We start from the raw sequence: 23,682 nt of genomic DNA on the forward strand, positions 1-23,682 counted from the left end.
AAACTAAAAGCAGTGATATACATTAAATTTAAATATACTGGCTAAGCAAACATTTCCATGTCTACAAGTGCACTTTTATTTGATGATTAGAATGCTAGAATTAGAAGGGTATTCCAAGTCACATTTCTTCTCAGGATAAAGTCTTTCCTTACTGTAGCTCTTGTGGGGTCCTCCAGCTTCTACTCCACTCTTTAAGGCAAGAGGAACTCGGGTGACATGAAAGTTCCTCACTCGGTTGATGGTTCTACTCAAGTTGCAACTTGATTTTACATATGGAAACATGCTCAAAGTCACTAATCATCCAAGATATGTAAATCAAAATAACAATTAGGTACCATCTCACACCTGTCAGAATGGCTATCATCAACAAATGACAAGTACTGGCGAGGATGCAGAGAAAAAGTAACTCTCTTGCACTGCTGGTGGGAATGCAGACTGGTGCAGCCACTGTGGAAAATACTATAGAGTTTCCTCAAAAATATAGAAATGGAACTTCTATTTGACCCAGTTATCCCACTTCTAGGAATATATCTCAAGAAAAGAGAAACACCAAACAGAAAGGATATATGAACCCCTATGTTCATAGCAGCACAATTTACAATAGCTAAGATTTGGAAACAGCCTAAGTGCCCATCAGATGTACTGTGGTATATCTACACAATAGAATACTACACTGCTGTAAAAAAGAAGGAATTCTTACCATTTGCAACAGCATGGATGGAACTGGAGAGCATTATGCTAAGTGAAATAAGCCAGTCAGAGAAAGATAAATATCACATGATCTCACTCATTTGTGGAGTATAATGAACAACATAAACTGATGAACAGAAATAGAACCAGAGTCATAGAAGCATTGAACACTGTCCAACCTATGATGGAAGGCGGGGGTGAGAGGGTAAGAGATCAACCAAAGGAGTTGTATGCATGCATATGAGCATAACCAATGGACACAGACAGGGGGTGGGAGGTGAGGGCATGTGCTGGAGGGTGTGGAAGCCTGAGTAGTGGTCAATGGGGAAAAAGGAGACTTATGTAATACAATAAAACATTTAAATTGTTTAAAAAAGAAACAGTACCCTTTTCCCTACCAGGAACAAGAGTTTTGAATGGACATTTCACAAGAGCATCTACACCAATTCTCAACGTCAACATTATCATGGAAACTAAAAATAAAACCACAATGTCCAATCACATCCACTGAAGTATCTGCAGTTAAAGACTGATGACAAAATCTGACATGGATGAAAAGCAACTGGAACTTCATACAATGCTGGTAGAAATATAAATAGTACCACCATTTTTGAAAATTCTCTGGCACTTTGTTATAAATTAAGCATAGGCCTTCTTTCCAATTCAGCAATTTCACACACAAGAGAAATGAGGAAGCCCACAAAAAGACTTATATAATCTCTCTCTCTCTCTCTCTCTCTCTCTCTCTCTCTCTATATATATATATATATATACACACAATAGAGGCCCAGTGCATGAAATTCATGCACTGGGGATTGGGGGGGGGGGCATCCCTTAGCCCGGCCTGTGCCCTCTCCCAGTCCGGGACCCCTCCCTCCTTACCGCCCACCTGCTTGCTGCTTCCTACCATTTGGCTTGCTGCTCCTTAGTGCTGCCGAGAAGGCTCCCACCACCGCCACTGCACTCGCCAGCTGCCCTGGCCCCTGCTGTGGGTCAGAGCTCCTCTGCTACAGCAAAGGTTTGGGTTCCATTCTGCCAGGGCACCTACTTAGGTTTCGGGTTGATCCCTGGTCGGGGCTGACTGCTGCTCAGGAAGTGACTGAGGACCGTGTGCTCTAGTCATTCAGTGGGGAGCTGGGGTTCCATTGCCAACCTGGCCCACTCTGATCCCCACTACCCCCGCTCCTACATCAAGGATGACTTCAACTATGGCAGCTGTGTGGCCTCCGCCAGTGTACACATCCGCATGGGTAGGTCACCCTCTCTGTGGCTCTCCAGGTGTGGCTGCTGCACAGTTGCCCCAGAGGCAGATTTCCGGGTTCCCAGGGAGAGCGCCCTCCACGCCAGACTCCCAGGAAGAGCTGGGTTGGAGGGAAAGCACTTTACCTGGAGCAGAGCACCCATCCTGTGCTGGGCTCGCAGGGTTTGTGTCTCTGATCCTGCCCTCAGCAGCCCCAGCGCCGAGGTGAGGTGGTGGGCTTTGGGGCTGCTGGGTTCAGGGCCCCCCTGTGGGTTTGTGCCTCTGATCCAGCCCCTAGCAGCCCCAGCGCCATGGTGGCAGGGCTTGGGTCTGCTGGGTGCCGGGCCCTCCTGTGTGTTGTGTCTCTCATCCAGCCTCCAGCAGCCCCAGCACCGTGGTGGCTGGCCTTGGGTCTGCTGGGTGCAGGGCCTGCGGGTTTGTGTCTCTGATTCCCCCAGCAGCCCCAGCACCGTAATGGCAGGGCTTGGGGCTGCTGGGTGCCGGGCCTGCATGTTTGTGTCTCTGATCGGGCTCCCAGCAGCCCTTGCAAGAATAGGGATTCCTCGGGCCGATCGTGCCACCAATCCCCGCTGCCCAGGACTGCACACGGGGGTTCCGCCCACCCAGGGTTGCACACTGGGGTCCCGTCCACCCAGGGCTGCACATGGGGGTCATGGATGGGGGCGGGGCTTAGGTGGCACGTTTGTGCTACCAAACCCTGCCTCCTGGGCCACACACGGGGGTCCCGGCTGGGGCGGGGCTTAGGTGGCACATGGGGGCCCGGATGGCGGCTCTCGTTGTCCTGCCCTGCCTGCAGTATGCAAATTAGCTACCATCTTTGCTGGTGGTTAATTTGCATATCATGCTGATTAGCCAATGGGAGGCGTAGCAAAGGTACAGTCAATTACCATGTTTGTCTATTATTAGATAGGATATATATATATATATAGAGAGAGAGAGAGAGAGAGAGAGAGAGAAGTAATATGCAAATTAGGCCAGGATGCCGTAACTAGTCACGACCTGACTATTAGCATATTAGCTCTTTATTAGCTCCTATGCAAGCTGCAGGGCGTTGCTCCAGAGATGAGGCAGAAGCGGGGAGGCGCTGGGAGAATGCAGGACCAGCCTGAGGTGACTAAAGGGTGTGTGGCACCACGGGAGAAGGCACAAGGGAGAAGGTGAGAAGGCTGGCACCATGCAGGAGCAAGCAGAAGGGAGAAGGTGAGAAGGCTGGCACCGTGCAAGAGAAGGCAGAAGGGAGAAGGCAGAAGAAAGAATGTGGCAGTTAGGCAGGGTGATCAGGCCAGGAGGGGAGAGCAGTTAAGCAGTTTGGGTGATCAGGCCAGGAGGGGAGAGCAGTTAGGACCATCAGGCCGGCAGGGGAGCAGTTAGGGGCATCAGGCAGGCAGGCAGGTGAGCGCTTAGGAGCCAGTGGTTCTGGATTACAAGAGGGATCCCGGATTGGAGAGGGTGCAGGCTGGGCTGAGGAACCCCCTCCCCCATGCATGAATTTCATGCATCGGGTCGCTAGTATCAAGATAAAAACTTACCAAATGATTTGTTAAATAATGTTTAAAGTAGCTTTATTCACAATAGCAAAATACTGAAAACAACACAAATGTCCATCAACAGGAGTTATGTATAAACACTGTGGTCTACGTATATATTGCAATAAGATTCAGCTATAAAAGGAATAAACTAGTGTTTTACATCACAGAATGGATTAACTTCTAAAATATAATATAGAGCAAAAGAACCAACACACAAAAATACATGCATATGGTTATACTAAAGGCCCGGTGCACAAAATTCATGCATGTGGGGGGAGGTCCCTCAGCCTGACCTGCACCCTCTCCAATCTGGGATCTCTCTCATAATCTGGAACCACTGGCTCCTAAGCACTCACGTTGAAGCTTCATATTTGGTGGCACTCAGAATCGCCAGAGCTATGAAACCTCACACCATTGCTGAGGATTTACTGTTGCCAGCGGCCAAAGATATTGTTCGAGTTATGATCGGAGATGAATTTGTTACGAAATTGAGTGTAATTTTCTTCTCTAAAGACACTGTCCACAGAAGAATAGATGACATGTCTGCTGATATTCTTGATCAGGTAATCCAGGAAATTAAATCTGCTCCACTTCCAATATTTAATATCCAGCTTGATGAATCTACAGACATTGCAAACTGTTCACAGTTACTGGTTTACGTGAGGTATATTAATGATGGTGACTTTAAAGATGAGTTTCTTTTTTGCAAACCTCTTGAAACAACAACTACTGCACGTGAGGTATTTGACACAGTTGGTTCATTTCTGAAAGAGCATAAGATCTCTTGGGAAAAGGTTTGTGGTGTTTGCACAGATGGTTCTCCAGCTATGCTAGGATGTCAATTTGGATTTCAACATTTGGTACTGAATGAGTCACCAAAAGTCATCGGAACTCACTGTATGATTCATCGGCAAATATTAGCAATGAAGATGCTGCCACAAGAGTTACAAGAAGTAATGAAAAGCGTCATAAGTTGTGTCAATTTTGTAAAGGTGAGCACTTTAAACAGTCAGCTGTTTTCGCAACTGTGCAATGAGTTGGATTTGCTGAACAATGCTCTGCTATTTCACACTGAAGTGAGATGGTTGTCGAGAGGAAAAACTTTAAAACGTGTTTTTGAGCTTTGTGATGAACTCAAAACGTTTTTTAATCAGAAAGCAAGACCACAGTTCGAAGCACTTTTCAGCGATAAAAGTGAACTTCAGAAAATAGCTTACTTGGTTGACATCTTTGCCATCTTAAATGAGTTAAATTTATCACTGCAAGGACCAAATGCAACATGCCTCAATTTGTCTGAAAAGATCCGATCATTCCAAATGAAACTTCAGCTTTGGCAAAAAAAATTGGATGAAAATAAAATTTACATGTTGCCTACCTTATCTGCTTTTTTTGAAGAACATGACATTGAACCAGACAAAAGGATTACAATGATAATTTCTGTGAAAGAATACTTGCACATGCTTGCAGACAAAATTTCATCGTACTTTCCAAATCTACCTGACACCCCATTTGCACTTGCCAGAAGAAGCCCATTCACAGTCAAAGTTGAAGATGTTCCTGAGACAGCACAAGAGGAGTTCATTGAACTTATTAACAATGGTGCAGTGAGAACTGATTTCTCTACAATGCCAGTTACAAAATTCTGGATAAAGTGTCTGCAGTCATATCCTGTTCTGTCTGAGATGTGTTGCACCTTCGTCTACCATTTCCAACAATATATCTTTGTGAAACAGGGTTTTCCAGCTTGTTGGTTATCAAGTCTAAATACAGAAGTAGACTTGTTGTGGAAGGTGATCTTCGTTGTGCTCTTGCAAAGACTGCCCCGAGAATTTCTGATCTGGTGAGAAAGAAGCAATCTCAACCTTTGCACTGATATTGGATTTTTACGCATACTGTCGCAAAATGTAGCAATGTAGTTTACTGTTTTTATATTAAGACTGTTACCCATGCTACACCATGCTTCAAGACAAAATTTCATTTATTTGTAATTAGAAATAAATATTTCACATTATATAATTACATATTGTTATTGTGATTAATCACTATGCTTTAATTATGTTCAATTTGTAACAATGAAAATACATCCTGCATATCAGATATTTACATTATGATTCATAACAGTAGCAAAATTACAGTTATGAAGTAGAAACAAAAATAATTTTATGGTTGGGGTCACCACAACATGAGGAACTGTATTAAAGGGTCGAGACATTAGGAAGGTTGAGAACCACTGCGTAATGGTGTCCTGGCCTAATTTGCATATTACCTCTTTATATACTAGAAGCCCGTTGCACAAAGATTCTCGCAATTGGCCTTCCTTCCCCTGGCTGCTGGCTCTGGTTTTCCTCCAGCACCCGGGACCCAGGCCTTTGGTCCGGCCGCAGCAGAGAAGCCTCTTCAGTCTTCATTCTTCAGTTCAGTCTTCAGTCTTCACTCTGGCTGGAGCCTTCAGTCTTCGCTCTGTGCCTGAGTATGCAAATTAACCGCCATCTTTGTTGGGTTAATTTGTATAGTTGCTCTGATTGGCTGGTGGGCTTAGCTGAGTGACACCAATTTGCATGTATCTCTTTACTAGTGTAGATAGAGATTGTATTTGCATAAACTTAAAAAAATTATTGCATGGTGATAGACTTGTGAAGGGTGCAAAGAATCAAAGACAAGAGGGAAAGCAAAAAGTAAGGGATTTTGCTTTCTGTGTCTTAAGAAGTGTTTTCCTACCCCATGATCAAAAGGCTGTTTTGTTCTACAAGCTTAATAGTTTTAGTTTTTCCATTTGGACCTGTGATCTGTTTCAAATTAATTTTTATGCAAGGTATAAAGTTGAGTTCATTTTCCCCCCATACATTTTCCAAATACAGGACCATTTATTGAAAAGGCTTTCCTTTTGCCATACAAGTGCTTTGGTGCATTAGTTGAAAATCACTGGGCCATGGGTTTAGTTTTGAATTCTCTATTCTTTTTTAAAACTCGATTTGTCTATCCTTATGCCTGTATTACACTCTATTGATTACTAGAGGCCCGGTGCATGAATTCGTGCATGGGTAGGGTCCCTCTGGGTGGCCTGCAGGAATCGGGCCAAAACCCGCAGTCCAACACTGCCTGCAGCTCCTACCTGCTGCTTCCGCTCATCTCAGCCCCACTGTGCCTGTATGGGCTCACGCCCAATCAGTCCCAATCGGGTGAGGTTGGCGCTGCTGCAGCAGTGCTCACCAGCCATGAGCCCTGCATCTGGCACCCTCCCAAAGGGAGTAGCCTACAGGATCGGGCTGAAACCAGCACTCCGACATCCCCCGAGGGGTCCCAGATTGCGAGAGGGCACAGACCAGGCTGAGGGACCCCACCGGTGCACGATCGGGCTGGGGAGGGACCATAGGAGGGTTCCAGGGTGTGTCCGGCTCATCTTTCTCAATCCCGATCAGCTGGACCCCAGCAGCAAGCTAACTTACCGGTTGGAGCATCTGCCCCCTGATGGTCAGTGCACATCATAGTGACTGGTCAACCAGTCAACTGTCTGCCCCTGGTGGTCAGTGCATGTCATAGTGAGTGGTTGAGCAGCCTTAGCATATCATTAGCATATTATGCTTTGATTGGTTGTTCGGTTGTTCTGCCATTCGGCCTATTTGCATATTACCCTTTTATTATATAGGATTATAGCTTTATAGTAAATCTTGAAATCAGGTAGTGTGAATGCTTCAATTTGTTCTTCATTTTTCAAATTATTTTAACTGTTCTGTCATTTGAATTATCATATTTATTTACAATCAACTTGCCAATTTCTACAAAAATTTGTTGAGATATTGGATGTGATGGCATTGAATCTATAGATCATTTGGGGGGAAAATGAATAGTTTAACAACATATAGTCTTCTAATCCATAAAAATGGTATCTCTCTTCATTTATTTAGATCTTCTTAATGTTTTATAAATGTCATTGTAACAGTCTTGCACATTTTTGACTATTTTGTTAACTTGTTCCTAGTTATTTCATGGTTTGTTATTGTAAGTGGTATTGTATCTACAATTTATTTTTCAAATGTTTATTGTGCATATATAAAAATAATATTTTTGCTTATTAACATATTTTGATAACTTGTTAAATTCATTTATTAGTTCTATATAGACAATCATGCTTTCTATGAATAATATGATTATTTATTTTCCTTTCCAATCAACATGCCTTTCATTTCTTTGATTTGCCTTACTACACTGGCAATGAAAATAAAAGTTGTCAGAGTGGTTAAATTTATTCCTAAGTGTTTTATTTTTTGAACCTATTATATTGATTTAATTTATATATTTTTTGGGTTGTTCATTGTTATTGTCTAGAAATACAATGGATTTTTGAGTATTGATATTGTACCCTGCAATTTTTTAATTAGCTCTAATAGTTATTTTTGTGTGGATTATTTAGCATTTTCCTTATGTAAGATCATGTATTCTGTGACTCGAGAGAGGTTTACTTCTTTTCCGACCTGGATAGCCTTTTTTTCCTTCTTGATTAATTGATCTGGCTGAATTTCCAATGTACTGCTGAAGAGCAATAGTGAAAGCAGACTTCCTGTCTTTTTTTTTTTTTTAATTTTTTTTTTATTAAATTTTTATTGTTCAGATTACATTTGTTCCTCTTCCCCCCCCCCCATAACTCCCCTCCTTCCAGTTCCCGCCCCACCCTCCGCCCTCACTCCCCACCCACTGTCCTCATCCATAGGTGCACGATTTTTGTCCAGTCTCTTCCCGAATCTCCCATTCCCCTTCCCCCCCCAAGAATAGTCAGTCCATTCCCTTTCTATGTCCCTGTTTCATTATAATCACCAGTTCATTCTGTACATCAGATTATTTATTCACTTGATTCTTAGATTCACTTGTTGATAGATGCATGTTAGTTGTTCACAATTTGTATCTTTACCTTTTTCTTCTTCCTCTTCTTAAAGGATACCTTTCAGTATTTTGTATAATACTGGTTTAGTGGTGATGAACTCCTTTAGCTTTTCCTTGTCTGTAAAGCTCTTTATCTGACCTTCAATTCTGAATGATAGCTTTGCTGGATAAAGTAATCTTGGTTGTAGGTTCTTGGTATTCAGCACTTTGAATATTTCTTGCCACTCCCTTCTGGCCTGCAAAGTTTCTGTTGAGAAATCAGCTGACAGTCGTATGGGTATTCCCTTGTAGGTAATTGAGTCTCTTTCTCTTGCTCCTTTTAAGATTCTCTCTTTGTCTTTTGCTCTTGGCATTTTAATTATGATGTGTCTTGGTGTGGTCCTCTTTGGATTCCTTTTGTTTGGGGTTCTCTGCACTTTCTGGACTTGTAAGTCCATTTCTTTCACCAGGTGGGGGAAGTTTTCTGCCATTATTTCTTGAAATAGGTTTTCAATATCTTGCTGTCTTTCATCTTCTGGCACCCCTATTATTCTGATGTTGGTACGCTTGAAACTGTCCCAGAGGCTCCTTACACTATCTTCACACTTTCGGATTCTTTTTTCATTTTGCTTTTCCAGTTGGGTGTTTTTTGTCAAATCTTTGGTTTGATTCTTGTGCTCCTCTGGTCTGCTATTGGGTATAATATTCTTTATTTCAGTCCGTGTATGCTTACTTTCTAATTTCTTTATCGTAGCATCAAGGGTCTCATTAGTTTTTGTGAGGCTCTGCTCAAGTTTATAGCAAGCCCTCAAAATTGCGATTCTTAGCTCCATATCCTCCATTTCTGTCATGTTTTTTTGTCTCCACATCTTTTATGCTTTCTTGGTGCACCCCCTTGTGGTCTTTGTGCGCAGTCTTGTTCTAGCCAAGCCTTAATTGTTGTAGTTAACACTAGAGGGATTTGACCACAAGGCCGACTGGCTGTAGGAATCAGCTGTGTGGAAAACTTCAGTCCTCTGGGGAGGCGCTAGTCCAGCCTTTGCCTGAGGCGATCGGCAAATGGCTCTGCGCAGGGCCTGGGCGGGGCGGGCTCAACAGGGCGGGGGGAGGGAGCAGCTATGGCTGCTCTCAGTCCGTCTCCAGGGGCTCTGCCTCTCTGTCCCCACAACCGCTGCAAACCTCGGAGGGACCGTAGCCAGACAGTCCCGCTTCTCCTGTTTGAGTCTGGGTCCCTAGAGACTCGCCCGGATCTGTAGCCCAGAGTCTGAGACTCACTCCTGATTGAAAACGACAACCGCGCCCTCAGCCACCAGCCCGCTTTGCGCGCGCACCGCCACACCACCGTACCTTTAAATTTTCCACACTGTGCCTCCTCTAAGCCTCGTAATGCTGTTGTTTTTCCTTCTAGTTGAAGAGTCTCTCCTCAGCCAGCCTTCCTGTGGTTCTGGGTGATGTCCGTTCGGTCTTTTAGTTGTATTTTTGAAGTGGTTGTTCGAGGCAGCAAACTCCGGTGTTTACCTATGCCGCCATCTTGGTTTCTCAGACTTCCTGTCTTGATCCTTATTTTAGGAGGAAAGCTTTCAGTCTTTCACCATTGAGTAAGATGTTAGCTGTGGATTTTTCCAAAAATTTCCCTTTTCACATTAAGAAAATTGCCTTCTACTCTTAGTTTTTAAAAGTATTTTTGTCATGAAAGACTTTTGGATTCCTTCAAATGCTTTTTCTGCATTAAATGCAATGATCATGTGGGGTTTCTCTCCCTTCATTCTATTGATGTAATTGTGAGATAATAAAAACTACATATACTTCTTTGCCCCTAGTGCCTGGCACAGAGCTCCTAAAATCCTCGTAATTCCATAAATGATAAAAATATTAAGAGCATCGCTTGTTCTAATATTTGTCCTTGGTCTCATCCCTCACATGGGGCTCCTAAAACCATTGTAAATATCTAAGCTATAGGAACACTACAAGCATCTTTTTTTCTAATGAGGCCAACTCTCTGTGCACCCCTGGATGACTCCTGGATGGGGATGGAGTGGGTCACCAAGAAAAAACAAAACAAAACAGGCCACAATTAGAAGCTTGGAATTTTCAGCTCCACCCCAATCCTCCAGAGAGAGGAGAAGAACTGGAAATAAAGTTAATAATTGAGTGTTTTATACACCAAAATGTGCCATTAGTGTATTTTGAGGCAATATAGTATTATTCTTAGAGTTCTATCATGCCTGCTTACTTATATTTTACTAGAGGCCCAGTGCACAAATTCATGCACTAGTGAGGTCACTCGGCCTGGCCTGCGGGATTGGGCCAAAACTGGCTCTCTGACATCCCTCGAGGGGTCCCAGATTGTGAGAGGGCACAGGCCAGGCCGAGGGACCCCACCAGTGCATGATCAGGGCCAGGGACAGATGCAGGAAGTTGGCCAGCCAGAGAGGGACGGCGGGAGGGCTCCAGGGCATGTCTGGCCCATCTCGCTCAGTCCCAATCAGCCAGATCCCAGCAGCAAGCTAACCTACCAGTTGGAGCATCTGCCCCCTGGTGGTCAGTGCACATCATAGTGAGTAGTTAAGCACCTTAGCATATCATTAGCATATTAGGCTTTGATTGGTTGAACTGACAACTGGACGACCAGACACTTAGCATATTAGGCTTTTATTATATAGGATTTTTTAAAAAATGATGTCTGCCTGAAAATTCCCGTTAAGATCTCAGAAATAAAATACAACCAAGGTTTCTTATGAGAGTTTTGCTGGTCTGGCTCAGAAAAATGTTTGCTTCTGTCTCATGCTTTTTGATCTGGCTCTTAATGCCAGTCTTCATTCTTCCATATCTGTTTATTGAATACTTACTCTGCCCCAGACACTTTGCTCGAATCTGAAAATAGAGAGGTAAAAGACCTAGCCAATGTCTCAAAACACCTAAATCTAGACACTAAAATAAATGTGACATAAGATGGTTAAGATCTTTGATAGAGGCCAGATGTGGAGACACAGGAATAGACATTTAGAAAGCTGTTAGAAAGGGTAGGTAGAGAGAAAATGTCAGGGAAGACTTTCTGGAGGCCGTGATGTACGAGCTGAGTTTTGAAGAGGGTGAGGCTGGAGAGTCTGGGAGTAGGTAAAACAGGAGAGAGCTGAACCTATAAAAGCATGGAAGTCTTGAGGGTCTCAGAACTTCACATAGGGTTCAATGTTTCTGAGAGGATTGTGGCAGGGACTATAGGGCAGGTTAGAGAACAGTTAGGCAGGGTTTATTTTAATTACATCACCGCTTTCAAATAATCATCATGGATAATTCAAGCATGGTCTGCCATTCTACTCCTATGAGCTATTTTTCTGTTTTGAATTTTAAGTTTTTTTTCTTACTTCTAAAGCAATACATATATATGTTAGGAAATGAGAAATATACAAATAAGCAAGATGAAAAGAATTATACCATCAATAATCCTGCTACAAAACTTCTTTTAACAATTTATAAATCCTCTGGATCTTTACATACATATTTTTCTTTAATAAAAATGCTATTAAAATTTTAAATATTACTTTGTAAACTGCTATTTTGTTCAGTTAGTATTTTAGGAACATATGTGACACATTAATTCACATTCTTCTGTATTATTTACAATATATGAATAGTAGCATTTCTTGTATTTCTTTAGTTACACTAAGATGTATTAAAACATGCATATGATGGTATAAATTTATTTGAATATTGGACATTTCAATTGGTTTCAATATTTTGCTATTAGAAATAGCATTTAGATAAACATTCTTGCTCATACTCTTAATTATTTCCCTGAGTCCATATCAATAGCTTTATTAAATTTCAATCTTAAGATAAAAATATTATAAGATAGCCATACCAAGAATAATTAGAAGGCTATGCAAAACCATACATAACCCTCCTCAATTAATCATCATTACTTGCTAGTATCCCAAATGGTGACCTTCCTACACCTCATAGTATTTGATTATTCAAATCTACCATTGGAAAATGAATTGAACTCATGAGGAGTTAAAGAGAAGAGTTTGGTTAAGTTTAACAGACACTGGGGCCTCCATGTACCAGGGAAAGAATGAGGGAACTCCTTAGGGAGCTCAGCTCAGGCTTAGGAGGCAAATCATTTTTGCAATAAATGATGTAAGATAAGTTTGCCTAAGACTTGGAGGGCATCCAGAGGAAGGCCAGGCAGCTCAGCATGGCAAGTGGGATAGGAAGGAGTGAGGGGACTTCCTGGATAAGATGCCATACATGGAGTGACCTGCAATTTGGGTTGCTGTAGAGAGCAATCAAATAACAGATACATTGGGGGGTTTGGAATGGGGCAAGTGGTTAAGCTAAATGGTACCAAAGATGCTTACTATATTAGTTAGGGTTCTCCAGAGAAACAGATCAATAGGATAAAAATAGATATGTAGAAATAGATTTATTATGAGGGATTGGATCACATGTATAGAGATTGAGAAGTCCTATGATCTGCTGTCTGGAAACTGGAGGATCAGGTAAGCTGGTGGTATAGTTTCAGTCCATTTCTGGAGGCCTAAGACCAAAGGAGCCAATGTCCAAGGATAGCAGAAGATGGATGTCTTAGTTTAATCAGAGAGCAAGTTCATTCTTCCTTTGCCTTTTCAGGCCTTGATTGGATGATGCCCAGCCACATAGGTAAGGGTGATCTTCTTCACTTAGTCTACTAATTCAAAAGCTAATCTCTTCCAGAAATACCCTCTCAGACATACCCAGAAATGATGTTGCCATGGTTTTGTTAAATTAACATTTGCTAAATGGAGCATAGGGTGCAAGCTGGGGTTTAACAACAGAGCACAAGAGAAACAGCACAAGATAAACTGATATAGAGAAGTTTGTTGCTCACAGATTATGGAGGCCATACAAGGCATGCCTCAGGGGCCATACAGGGATGTCAAGGCAGAGCACGAGAGAGAGGAGAGAGGACAGAGAGAGAGAGAGAGAGAGAGAGAGAATAAATTTGGGACACATGCCTTTATTAGGGTTTGTGGGTAGAGTGCTTTGATGTTGGCAAAAGATGGTTTTGGTAAGCCCCATGAGAGTCTTATATAAGAGGTACATAAGGCATAAAGGCAGTGGGAGGAAGGAGAGACTGTCAATCACAAAGGCTGTTGGGAAAATCATATCAGGAACTCAATTTCTTATGACTCTGCAGGCCGCCTTCTAGGACATGTGCTTTTATAAGAGTCCAGTGTCAGTTTAAGGTCCCTGAGACTGCATGATTAAAGAAACTGGGTTCTGAGGCAGCAATACCATGAGTTGCTTAGTTAAACTCTCAACAAATGTTTTACCAGCTGTATGGGGTTCCCTAATCCCAGTCAAGTTGACATAAATTAACCATCATACCTTCCAATGTTGCAAATTTATACTTTCTAAATAATAAATACCTTGATGTAAGCTTTCACTTGCATCGTGTCCTTTAATCCTCACAATGTTCCTACAGGAGAATAGACATTATTTCCATTTTTTCAGAGAAATAACTAAAGCTCACACTGGTCATGGATAGAGGACTTGGGATCCAAACCTGTTTCTTCTAATCCAAACCACAGGTCATGTCACTGTATCACATGATTCCTTAGCAGAGGGTGTTTCCTTAGCTTCAACATCTTCCTTTTTGGTTTGAGCATCCCTTAGGGACAGAAGGAATAAATGTTCATGGAGACCCTACCATATGCAAACTTTGCATTAGGTGTTTTATTTAAATTATCCTATTTAATTCTCATAATAACCCCATAAAAGACACAGGGAAGTTAGTCTCACCTGCTCAGGTTAAGTAATGTGGTAAAAGACAGATAGCTAAACATGATGGAGCAGGAATTTTATCTGACATCAAATATCACATGTGTATTGCTATATAGCTCAGGTCTTTTGTTTTCTTGCCCAACCCCCTCTGAGCCATGTCAAAGTAGTTATGGTTAGAGTAGTAGTCCATGATTGTAAACGATTCTATTATATGACTGTCACTTCAGCTGCCTGAAAAACTCACTCAGATTAGGAAGTTCTTGGGTTGCTCTCACTCTTGCCTGATGCCCACCCTACCCATTACAGCATTTATTCTGTAGAAGTATGTAAAATTTAAGGCATAATTGTCTTGGGCCTCCAATTGGGCCAAATTAATAAAGTCCCCTGGTCTGAAGCCCTGAGTACTAATGTGTACGGCTCTCTTTCTTTTCTGTTTAACTGTTAAATGTCAGGCTGAGATTTCTTGTCAAGTGGGAAAGAAGAGTTGGGTGTCAAAACAGAGGAAGACAGAAAAGGGTAGGAGACATCAGAAAGCCAGCAGTATAGCACAATTCCAGGTTTTGAATCACATGGACAAATGTCACTATTATTTGGATCAACATTTTATTCTCCATTTTCTTCTTAGCATATAGATAGCTGCTTCGGGTCACACACACAAAAAATATATTCAATGAAATGAAACATAGATATTTACTAAGACACTAAAAATGAAAGTTCAACATAAACTATTTTAGTCCACTGAAATGTTTGGCTGAACTCATAAGAATAGTAATTATGCCATTCTTGGACACCCACACTGGAATAATCAGGAGAAGATTATTCCAAAAAAAATAAAGAGGATATTAGGCATACTGAGTGAAAGAGCCTAGAGAGAGTAGAATGAAAACTGGCATGACCATTTTGGAGAATTTGGGTCAAACAGAGTTAGAATAAGTTTTTAAAGATGATATACTAAGAGAGTAAAAGGCTGATAAACAGCACTTGTATTGCCCTAACAGGTTTGGCTCAGGGGATAGAGCGTAGGCCTGCAGACTGAAAGGTCCCAGGTTCGATTCCGGTCAAGGGCATGTACCTTGGTTGCGGGCAGATCCCCAGTAGGAGGTGTGCAGGAGGCAGCTGACCAATGTTTCCCTCTCATTGATGTTTCTACCTCTCTATCCCCCTCTCTTCCTCTCTGTAAAAAATCAATAAAATATATTAAAAACAAACAAACAGCACTTGTATTTTTAGCAAAATAGAGTAATTTGAGGAATTCAAAAGTAAAGAGAAACATAATTCAAGTAAGGTAGGAAACCCCATATCATTCTCACTATTCTTTATCAATAAAAAGGAAACAAATTAAAATAAGAAATCCGAAGACAATAAGATTTTATGGGAATATAAAGTTGGTATTATGGAAGCAAAGCCCATTTCTTTGCTGCAGGAAACTCCAGGCTGAGTGCTGACTAACTACAGACATTAGATCTAAAGCTGTATTTTGGTGTGTCTTTTTGTTTTTGTGGTTTTTTTTGCTTGTATCTTGAATGCTGGGTCTTGCCGGAAGTCAGCACTGTTCCGGAGTTCTGGTGGGTGAGCTAAGGTTAGATATTGGAGTTGATCTTTTAATTTATGCACTGATTCTTCTTAGTGAAAAACAAAGATTGTGAGAACATGTGTTAGAAGTTTAGCTCTGAGAGATGGGTACATAATATAAAATTGACTCCAACAATTTGAGTCAACCTGAAAACTCCCAGTCTCTTAGGATAAAAAAATATAATCCTATTTAGAGATTTCTGGTTTGATCACATTTTTGGGATTGGTTCTTTTCACCAAGCCTATTAATTAAAAAGTACAAAATACAAAGTTAATTAAACAGCAAGATATTATAACATTTTTATTTCATTAATTTTTCAAAGTATTAATAGTAACTACACATTCAATACCAGAAATACACATTTTTCCTCTGGCTGCTGTAAAACAATGGGAATAATTCCAGTCAGGGTAGCAGCTCACTGTTGGCTGACCTACCTCTGAAGTAATTTACTGATTCCAGGTGACTTTTACATTGTGGAGTTAGTCATTAGGTTAAGTTTGATAAGAAACAGATACAACTAGGATTGGGAATTCAAATATGTATTTTATGTCTCCTCACAATCATAAATAAGTTTATCTTTTTTTTTTCTTTTTCTTTTTAGGCTCATGCCAAAATCTGGCATCTCTACAATACTTCTTTCCGTCCAACTCAGGGGGGCCAGGTGTCCATTGCCCTAAGTTCCCACTGGATCAGTCCTCGAAGAATGACAGACCACAATATCAAAGAATGTCAAAAATCTCTTGACTTTGTTCTAGGCTGGTTTGCCAAACCAATATTTATTGATGGTGACTATCCTGAAAGCATGAAGAATAATCTTTCATCTCTTCTGCCTGCTTTTACTGAACCTGAGAAAAAGTTCATCAAAGGCACAGCTGACTTTTTTGCTCTTTCCTTTGGACCAACCTTGAGTTTTCAACTATTGGACCCTCGTATGAAGTTCCGCCAATTAGAATCTCCCAGCCTAAGGCAATTGCTTTCCTGGATTGATCTTGAATATAACCATCCTCAAATATTTATTGTGGAAAACAGCTGGTTTGTCTCAGGGACCACCAAGAGAGATGATGCCAAATATATGTATTACCTCAAAACATTTATAATGGAAACTTTAAAAGGTAGGATTTAGGATAAAATTCTAATTCTTGCCAAAATCCACTGGTAAAACAGTCTTTAAGATGATCTGTAATAAACTATGTGAATTTATAGTTTTTAATCATAATATAGAAATTCATTTTGGCAATAATAAGAATACATTTATGTAACACCTTTCTCATTTGGGACCTTAAGAAACTTATATAATTTTTAAACTCATTTTGTAAATCAAAAACTGGGTTATAATGTGTAAAATTACTTGACTTTCAGAGTTACTACTATAGATTTTTATATTACATTAAGGATTAAGTAAATCCCAGAGTATCTAGCTCCCTTTAAATGTTTTTGGGTTCTTATTGCTTGTACTGAGTGAAACACTTAAAAAAAATTTTTTAATTGATTTCAGAGAGGAAGGGAGAGGGAGAGAGAGATAGAAACATCAATGATGAGAGAGAATCATTGATCAGCTGCCTCTGCACACCCCCTACTAGGGATCAAGCCCGCAACCTGGGCATGTGCCCTTGATCAGAATTGAACCTGGGACCCTTCAGTCTGCAGGCTGACACTCTATCCCTGAGCCAAACTGGCTAGGGCCTGAATGAAACACTTTTTATTATTTTTATTTTATTTTTTTATTTTTTTTATTCTTTTTTTAAAAAATATTATAATAAGTATTACAAAGGGTATTACATATGTGTCCTTCCCCCAACCCCCGCCCTTGACAATCCCCTGCCCTCCCTTACCCCCCAGTGTCTTATGTCCATTAGTTATGCTTATATGCATGCATACAAGTCCTTCGGTTGATCTCTTACTCCCCTCCCTTCTGCTCCCCAACCCTCTCTGGCCTTCCCACTGCAGTTTGACAATCAGTTTGAGGCAGCTCTGCCTCTGTATCTATTATTGTAATGAAACACTTTTTAAAGAAATATGAATATCAACATTTTCTGGAGAAAATAGTAAGTAGTTCATGCTTTTAAAAACTGTCTTCATTTTATTGCATCAGGCACAATGTTAGGTGCCTAGGATAGAAAGGGGAACATCCGAAGAGCACCCACTGGAAATAAAAGAAATCCAAATAAAACCTTATTGGAGATAAGCCTATTTGTGAAGACATTTATTTCTAGAGTTATATAGGTTTGATTAGATTCTTTTGTAGGTCATTGCTCTACCAAACAATGAGCACACTACATAACTTATTTGTTACTTAGTAAAACCCTCAAATCTCTTGTTCTCTCTTCCCTTTGCAGCCATCAGGCTGGACCGGGTGAACATCATTGGGTACACAGCGTGGTCCCTCATGGACGGCTTTGAGTGGCACAGAGGCTACAGCATCAGGCGTGGACTCTTCTATGTCGACTTTTTGAGCCAGGATAAGAAGTTGTTGCCGAAGTCTTCAGCTTTGTTCTACCAACAGCTGATAGAGAAAAACGGCTTCCCTCCTTTACCTGAAAATCAACCCCTAGAAGGCACATTTCCCTGTGACTTTGCTTGGGGAATTGTTGACAACTACATTCAAGTAAGTTAGTTGACAAAACCAATGAACAGTCTCACAAGCCCTATCACTAGTAAGTAGAACCTCCTTATTAGATTGTCATGCACATTGTTCTTTGGACCAAACACAACTCCGTAAGAGTATTTTTTGGAATGCTGCATCCTTCTTTCCAAAAATCTTCCTAGCGTCGCCTTACACTTTAAATCAGCCCCTAAAGGGGAACAAATAAAAAAAACGTATAATATTTAAGATCTGATAAGATAAAATACTCTTTTTTAACACAGCAATTTTCAAACCTTTTTAAAGCAGTTGAGTTCTTCCATAAATGAGATGTAATACCAAACTCCAAATTATCTGATATCTCAGTGAAGCTGCTAAAAATGAGGCAGGCAGAGCCCTACTGAGATATAGCTTTGGATCCCACAATCTTGCTGAAATATGTAGAGAATGGAAACCCTTGCTCAAAATCATTTTGAGCAATAGTCATTGAGATGGTAAGTAAGTTCCATATCGCCAACCAATATTTACTGAGTACATACTATATAGTTAGTTTTCAATATTATTGTAATTTTAAAATACTTTAATTTACTTCCTTAAATTAAAAAATTAAGATTTAATTTTTCTTTTAATTTTAAAGAAATTTGTTTTCTGGAGTTTAATTAAATAGTAAGCACTTATTGGATGCTTAGCATATGTACATATGCTACTATGTTTGAGGGGAGCATACAATGAGATGAGTAAGATATGATCCCTGCCTTGAAAGAAGTCTTGAGTGAAAATGATGGATACACAAATAATATAACATATGCAGAGAGTAGAGTATGAAAATAGACAAAGTTTAGTATCCACAGCAATGGGATTAAGCATGTTGAATGCTTCTAGCCAATTCATTGGTTCTGTAGGGGAGGAACATTAACTTTTTCTCTACTCTTCTGAGTTCTTAGCTGAGAACCCTGTAATAAAAGTCAGATTAACAAGAGAAGAACAAACAGAATTTTATTAACATGTATACCTCATATATACTACATGGGAGATACTCAGTGAAAAATGAATAACTCCAGGGGTGGCTTAGAATTCAGGCTTAAATACCATGTTAATAGGGAAAGGGGAGTGGGGATATAGGTCTCTTAAGGGAGAGTAAATGATTTTTAGAAAACATAACTGGGCCCTTATAAGAATAGATGAGAACTATGATAGTTTGTGACAAAGTTTGTCTGAGTATGTTGTTGACTTCTAGTCTCTACTGTGACAAGAGTCAATCTTCCCTGGTTGATGAAACTCTGGGGAGGGGATTTATGACCTTCAGTTCCTGTTGGAGGATCCATCTTCAGGCAGATAAAGGGAGTGCTGAGGAAGTCTCTCCTTGCATTTGATGTTTTTCAAGTGCCTGCAGCTCAAAATAATCAATACACCAAAGGGGCATATTTTGGGGCAGCATGTTCTATTACCCTTCAGTTTAAAAGTATTTGGAAGAATGTTTGGATCTGAGGAAAGTCCTTCTAGTTGAAATGGGTTGCTCTTTTCTTGCAAATATCAAATTATAATCTTTTATTTATAAGAAAATATATCAACCCTATACTTAATACTTTTTTTTCCTGGTTTGTATTACTCTTATGTCTTTTTCAGACCTCCCATTAGTTTTAGGGGCAGTCTCAGTGATAAATTCCTTCCTTACAGGTTAGCAAGGATATCAGAAGCAAAATAGCAAATCTTCTCAGCTCCACCCACTCAGTGGGGTGTTTTCCAGCCTCTTTCCTCTCTCCTATCTCAGCCCACTGATATTTGCAACCTCCCTATTCTAATTCCCCTCCTGCAAGGTGGATAAACAGTGGAGTTTAAGTTAGGTGTTAAGGGACAGGAGTGGTGGAAGTGAGATAGAAGGAGAGAGGGAAAAGGACAAGAAAGGAAGGTAGACTCACAGTCTTTCCTTCCTCCCCTTTAATAATGGGGCTGGGTGATATGGTCCCTGGCCCTTGTTCCATCTCTTGACCTCCTGCTTTGCCTCGCTCACTACTGGGCCCTGCATCCCTTGTCATTAAGGGCTCATGCTCCTCTCAGATCTCAGATGGTAGCCTGAGCCTGGGCAGGTAATTCTCAGTTCAGTCTTTTGTGGAGAGATGTCTCCACCAGCATCTCTGTGCAGACAGTGTGAGCTCAGAGACATTGGGAGCCCTTTCACTCTGCTCATTCCCCACCCAAGGGCTGTGTTTGCCTTGGGGACTGGTAAGGAGTGACAAAGTCTTAAGAATATATCTTATTTCCTCAAAAGGGAAGAGAAACATCTGATCAGCTGCAACAAGCATGGCAGTGAGGAGGAATGGAGATGAGGAGAGAACCCCTTTTTCTACTCCTAGAAGCACTTGTTTTAGAATTTGGTCTAATGCCAGACACTCATCAGCCATGGACCTTTCTTCTCAGGTCATTAGCTCAGGGTCCCTACTCCTCCACCTAGCAGAGCTCCCCAGTACTCTCCTATGCAGAATCAGCCAAACAAAAAATTAAGTCACTTTCAACACCATGGTGAACTTGAACTCCAAAAGCTCTTTAGTGGAAAAAAGCTGCAATTGCTATTTTATTTTTTTGCTTTTCACCATGAGCTATACATTATTTTGGTAGTGCCATTCCCAAGCTGGCTTCTTAATTGACAAAGTAAAATAAGGTTTTTGTTAAGGCAGTTCAGAGGAATGTGGGAGTGTTTGAATTTACTCTATCCTTTTACTACATTATATTAAAGTCCTGAGAAGTGACTTTTAAACCATTGAAATTTATCTTTTCCTCCTGTCTAGCATTTCAAAATCCTAATATTAATGAGGCATACATTTTACTTGAAAAACTTAAAAAATCATTAAGCACATAACCTGTCTGAAATCTGACCTTAGGCTTATTCACATGGATTGTCATTGTTTGGACCAAATTTTTCACAACTACTAATTCTCATAGTGAATTAGGTATGGAACATGCTACATTCTGGGAATATATGGCTTCTTTAGCAGTGGTTATGTTAGAAGAAAGTTTCTTTCATAACATATGAAATACATACTGTATACCTATTCCTTCTGATTCAGCTTCATTTCATTTTTTATTAAGAAACTAGAAGCCCAGTGCATGAAATTCATGCACTGGTAGGGCCCTAGCAGCTGCTGGCTGGGTACTCTTTCCCTTCCCCTGGCCACCTGCCACCACTACCACCTGGGGCCTCCCTCCATTCCCTCAGCCAGCCCCACACCCTGGTCGAACTCCCAGAAGAACTCCTGGTGGAGGGGACAATTTGCATACTATGCTTTTATTATATAGGATAAGTCAACTAATTTAAAGGAGATTAGATATAATTGTGCCTAAATTTTATTGTTTCTAAATGTTCTGTATTTTATTTATTTATTTATTTATTTACTTACTTACTTACTTATTTTAAATCTATCTTTATTGTTGAGAGTAATATAGATGACCCCCTTTTAAGTCCTTATTGCCCTCCTCCACTTGGTTTCCACCCCACCCTAGGCTTTTACACCCTATTACCTGTGTCCATAGGCAATGCATATATGCATGTAAGTTCTTTGGTTAATATTTTCCCACCCACCCCAATTTCCTCTGAGATTAATCAGTCTGTTCCATGTTTCCATGCCTCTGGTTCTATTTTATTGATCATTTTATTTTGTTCATTAAAATTCTTATTCATTTATTTTGATTTTTAGATTCAATTGTTGATAGATATTTATTGCCATTTTATTGTTCATAGTTTCTTCTTCCTCTTCCTCTTTTTTTTTAATGTATTTTATTAAATTTTTTTATTTTTATTTTTACAGAGAGGAAAGGAGCGGGATAGAGAGTTAGAAACATCGATGAGAGAGAAACATCGATCATCTGCCTCCTGCACACGCCCTACTGGGGATGTGCCTGCAACCAAGGTACATGCCCTTGACCGGAATCGAACCTGAGACCTTTCAGTCCGCAGGCCGATGCTCTATCCACTGAGCCAAACCGGTTACGGCTCCTCTTCCTCTTCTTAAAGAATAACCTTCAACATTTTATGTAATACTGGTTTAGTGGTGATGAACTCCTTTAGCTTTTTCTTATATATGAAGCTCTTTATCTGACCTTCAATTCTAAATGATAGCTTTGCTGGGTATACTTTGAATATTTCTTGACATTCCCTTCTGGCCTGCAAAGTTTCTGTTGAGAAATCAGTCCTATGGGCACTCCCTTGTAGGTAACTAACCGATTTTCTCTTGCTCCTTTTAAGATATTCTCTTTGTCATTTAAATCATAATGTGTGTTGGTGTGGGCCTCTTTGGGTTCCTCTTGTTTGGGACTCTTTGTGCTTCCTGCACTTGTAAGTCTATTTCTTTCACCAGATAGAGGAAGGTTTCTGTAATTATTTCTACAAATATATTTTCAATGTCTTGCTCTCTCTCTTTTCCTTCTGGCACCCTCATAATGCGAATGTTGGTACACTTGAAGTTGTCCCAGAGGTTCCTTACACTATCTTCATATTTTTTGGATAATTTTTTCTTTTTGATGTTCTGATTGGGTGTTTTTTGTTTCCTCATATTCCAAATTGTTGATTTTATTCTTGGAATCTTCTACTGTTGAATTCCTATAAATTATTCTTTATTTTAGTTAGTGTATGCTTATTTTCTGTTTGTTCCTTTTTCATGTCTTTGGAATTTTCAGTAAGATCCTTGAAAGTCTCACTAAGTACCTTGAAGCTCCCATTAAGATCCTTGAGCAACCTTATAACTATTGTTTTGAACTCTGTATTAGTAGTTTGTTTGCTTCCATTTCATTTAGTTCTTTTAGTTTTTTCTGTTCTTTCATTTGTGACATGTTTCTTTGTCTCCATATTGTGGCTGCTTCTCTATGTTTGTTTCTATGTATTAGGTAGAGCTGCTTTATCTCCTGGAATTGGTAGAGTGGACTTGTGTAGTAGGTGTCCTGTAGGGCCCAGTGGCTCAGCCTCCCCAGTCACATGAGGAGCTCTAGGTGCACTCCTATGTGAACTGTGTGCACTATCCTATTGTAGTTGAGCCTTGATTGCTGTTGGCATCACTCGGAGGATTTAACATCCAGGCCAATTTGCTTTGAGGTTCAGTTGCAACTACAGTGGAAGAGTTGCTGTGTAGGAGACACCCTTATGGAGCAGGACTTGCTTCAGTGGGGCTTTGGTGCTCACTGAGTCTGCCCTTTGAGTGTATCACTTGTGGATGTGTAGAGTTATCATCTGGTATTTTCTGAAGCTGCTCACTGGGTGCACTAGCCTTGGGGCCTCCAGGGAGGTGAAAAATCAGTTACTACCTGGGTCCACTCGGCAGGAGCTACAGAGGGATCTGAAGATGGCTGCTACTTGTGTTGGGCTTGGAAGTGCTCAGGCAAGGCCAAGCTGTGAAGCAAGGTAGGCTGTTGCTTGTGTTGGGTCTTGCTGATGCCA

At 40.6% G+C, this 23,682-nt stretch overlaps 1 protein-coding gene across 1 annotated transcript in view; it reads left to right on the plus strand.

Annotated features, from left to right (window-relative positions):
• Nucleotides 1-23,682, plus strand: part of KL (klotho) — a 47,585-nt gene that overhangs the window by 17,991 nt on the left and 5,912 nt on the right. Inside the window, exons 2-3 of the mRNA XM_070407496.1 lie at nucleotides 16,278-16,788; nucleotides 18,013-18,281. Coding sequence (XP_070263597.1) covers nucleotides 16,278-16,788; nucleotides 18,013-18,281 — 780 coding nt within the window. The remainder of the gene's footprint in view (nucleotides 1-16,277; nucleotides 16,789-18,012; nucleotides 18,282-23,682) is intronic.

The sequence above is a fragment of the Myotis yumanensis genome, unplaced genomic scaffold, assembly GCF_028538775.1.
Source record: "Myotis yumanensis isolate MYYU_CA2020_CCGP unplaced genomic scaffold, mMyoYum1.0.hap1 SCAF_3, whole genome shotgun sequence".
In the NCBI taxonomy this organism is placed as follows: Eukaryota; Metazoa; Chordata; class Mammalia; order Chiroptera; family Vespertilionidae; genus Myotis; species Myotis yumanensis.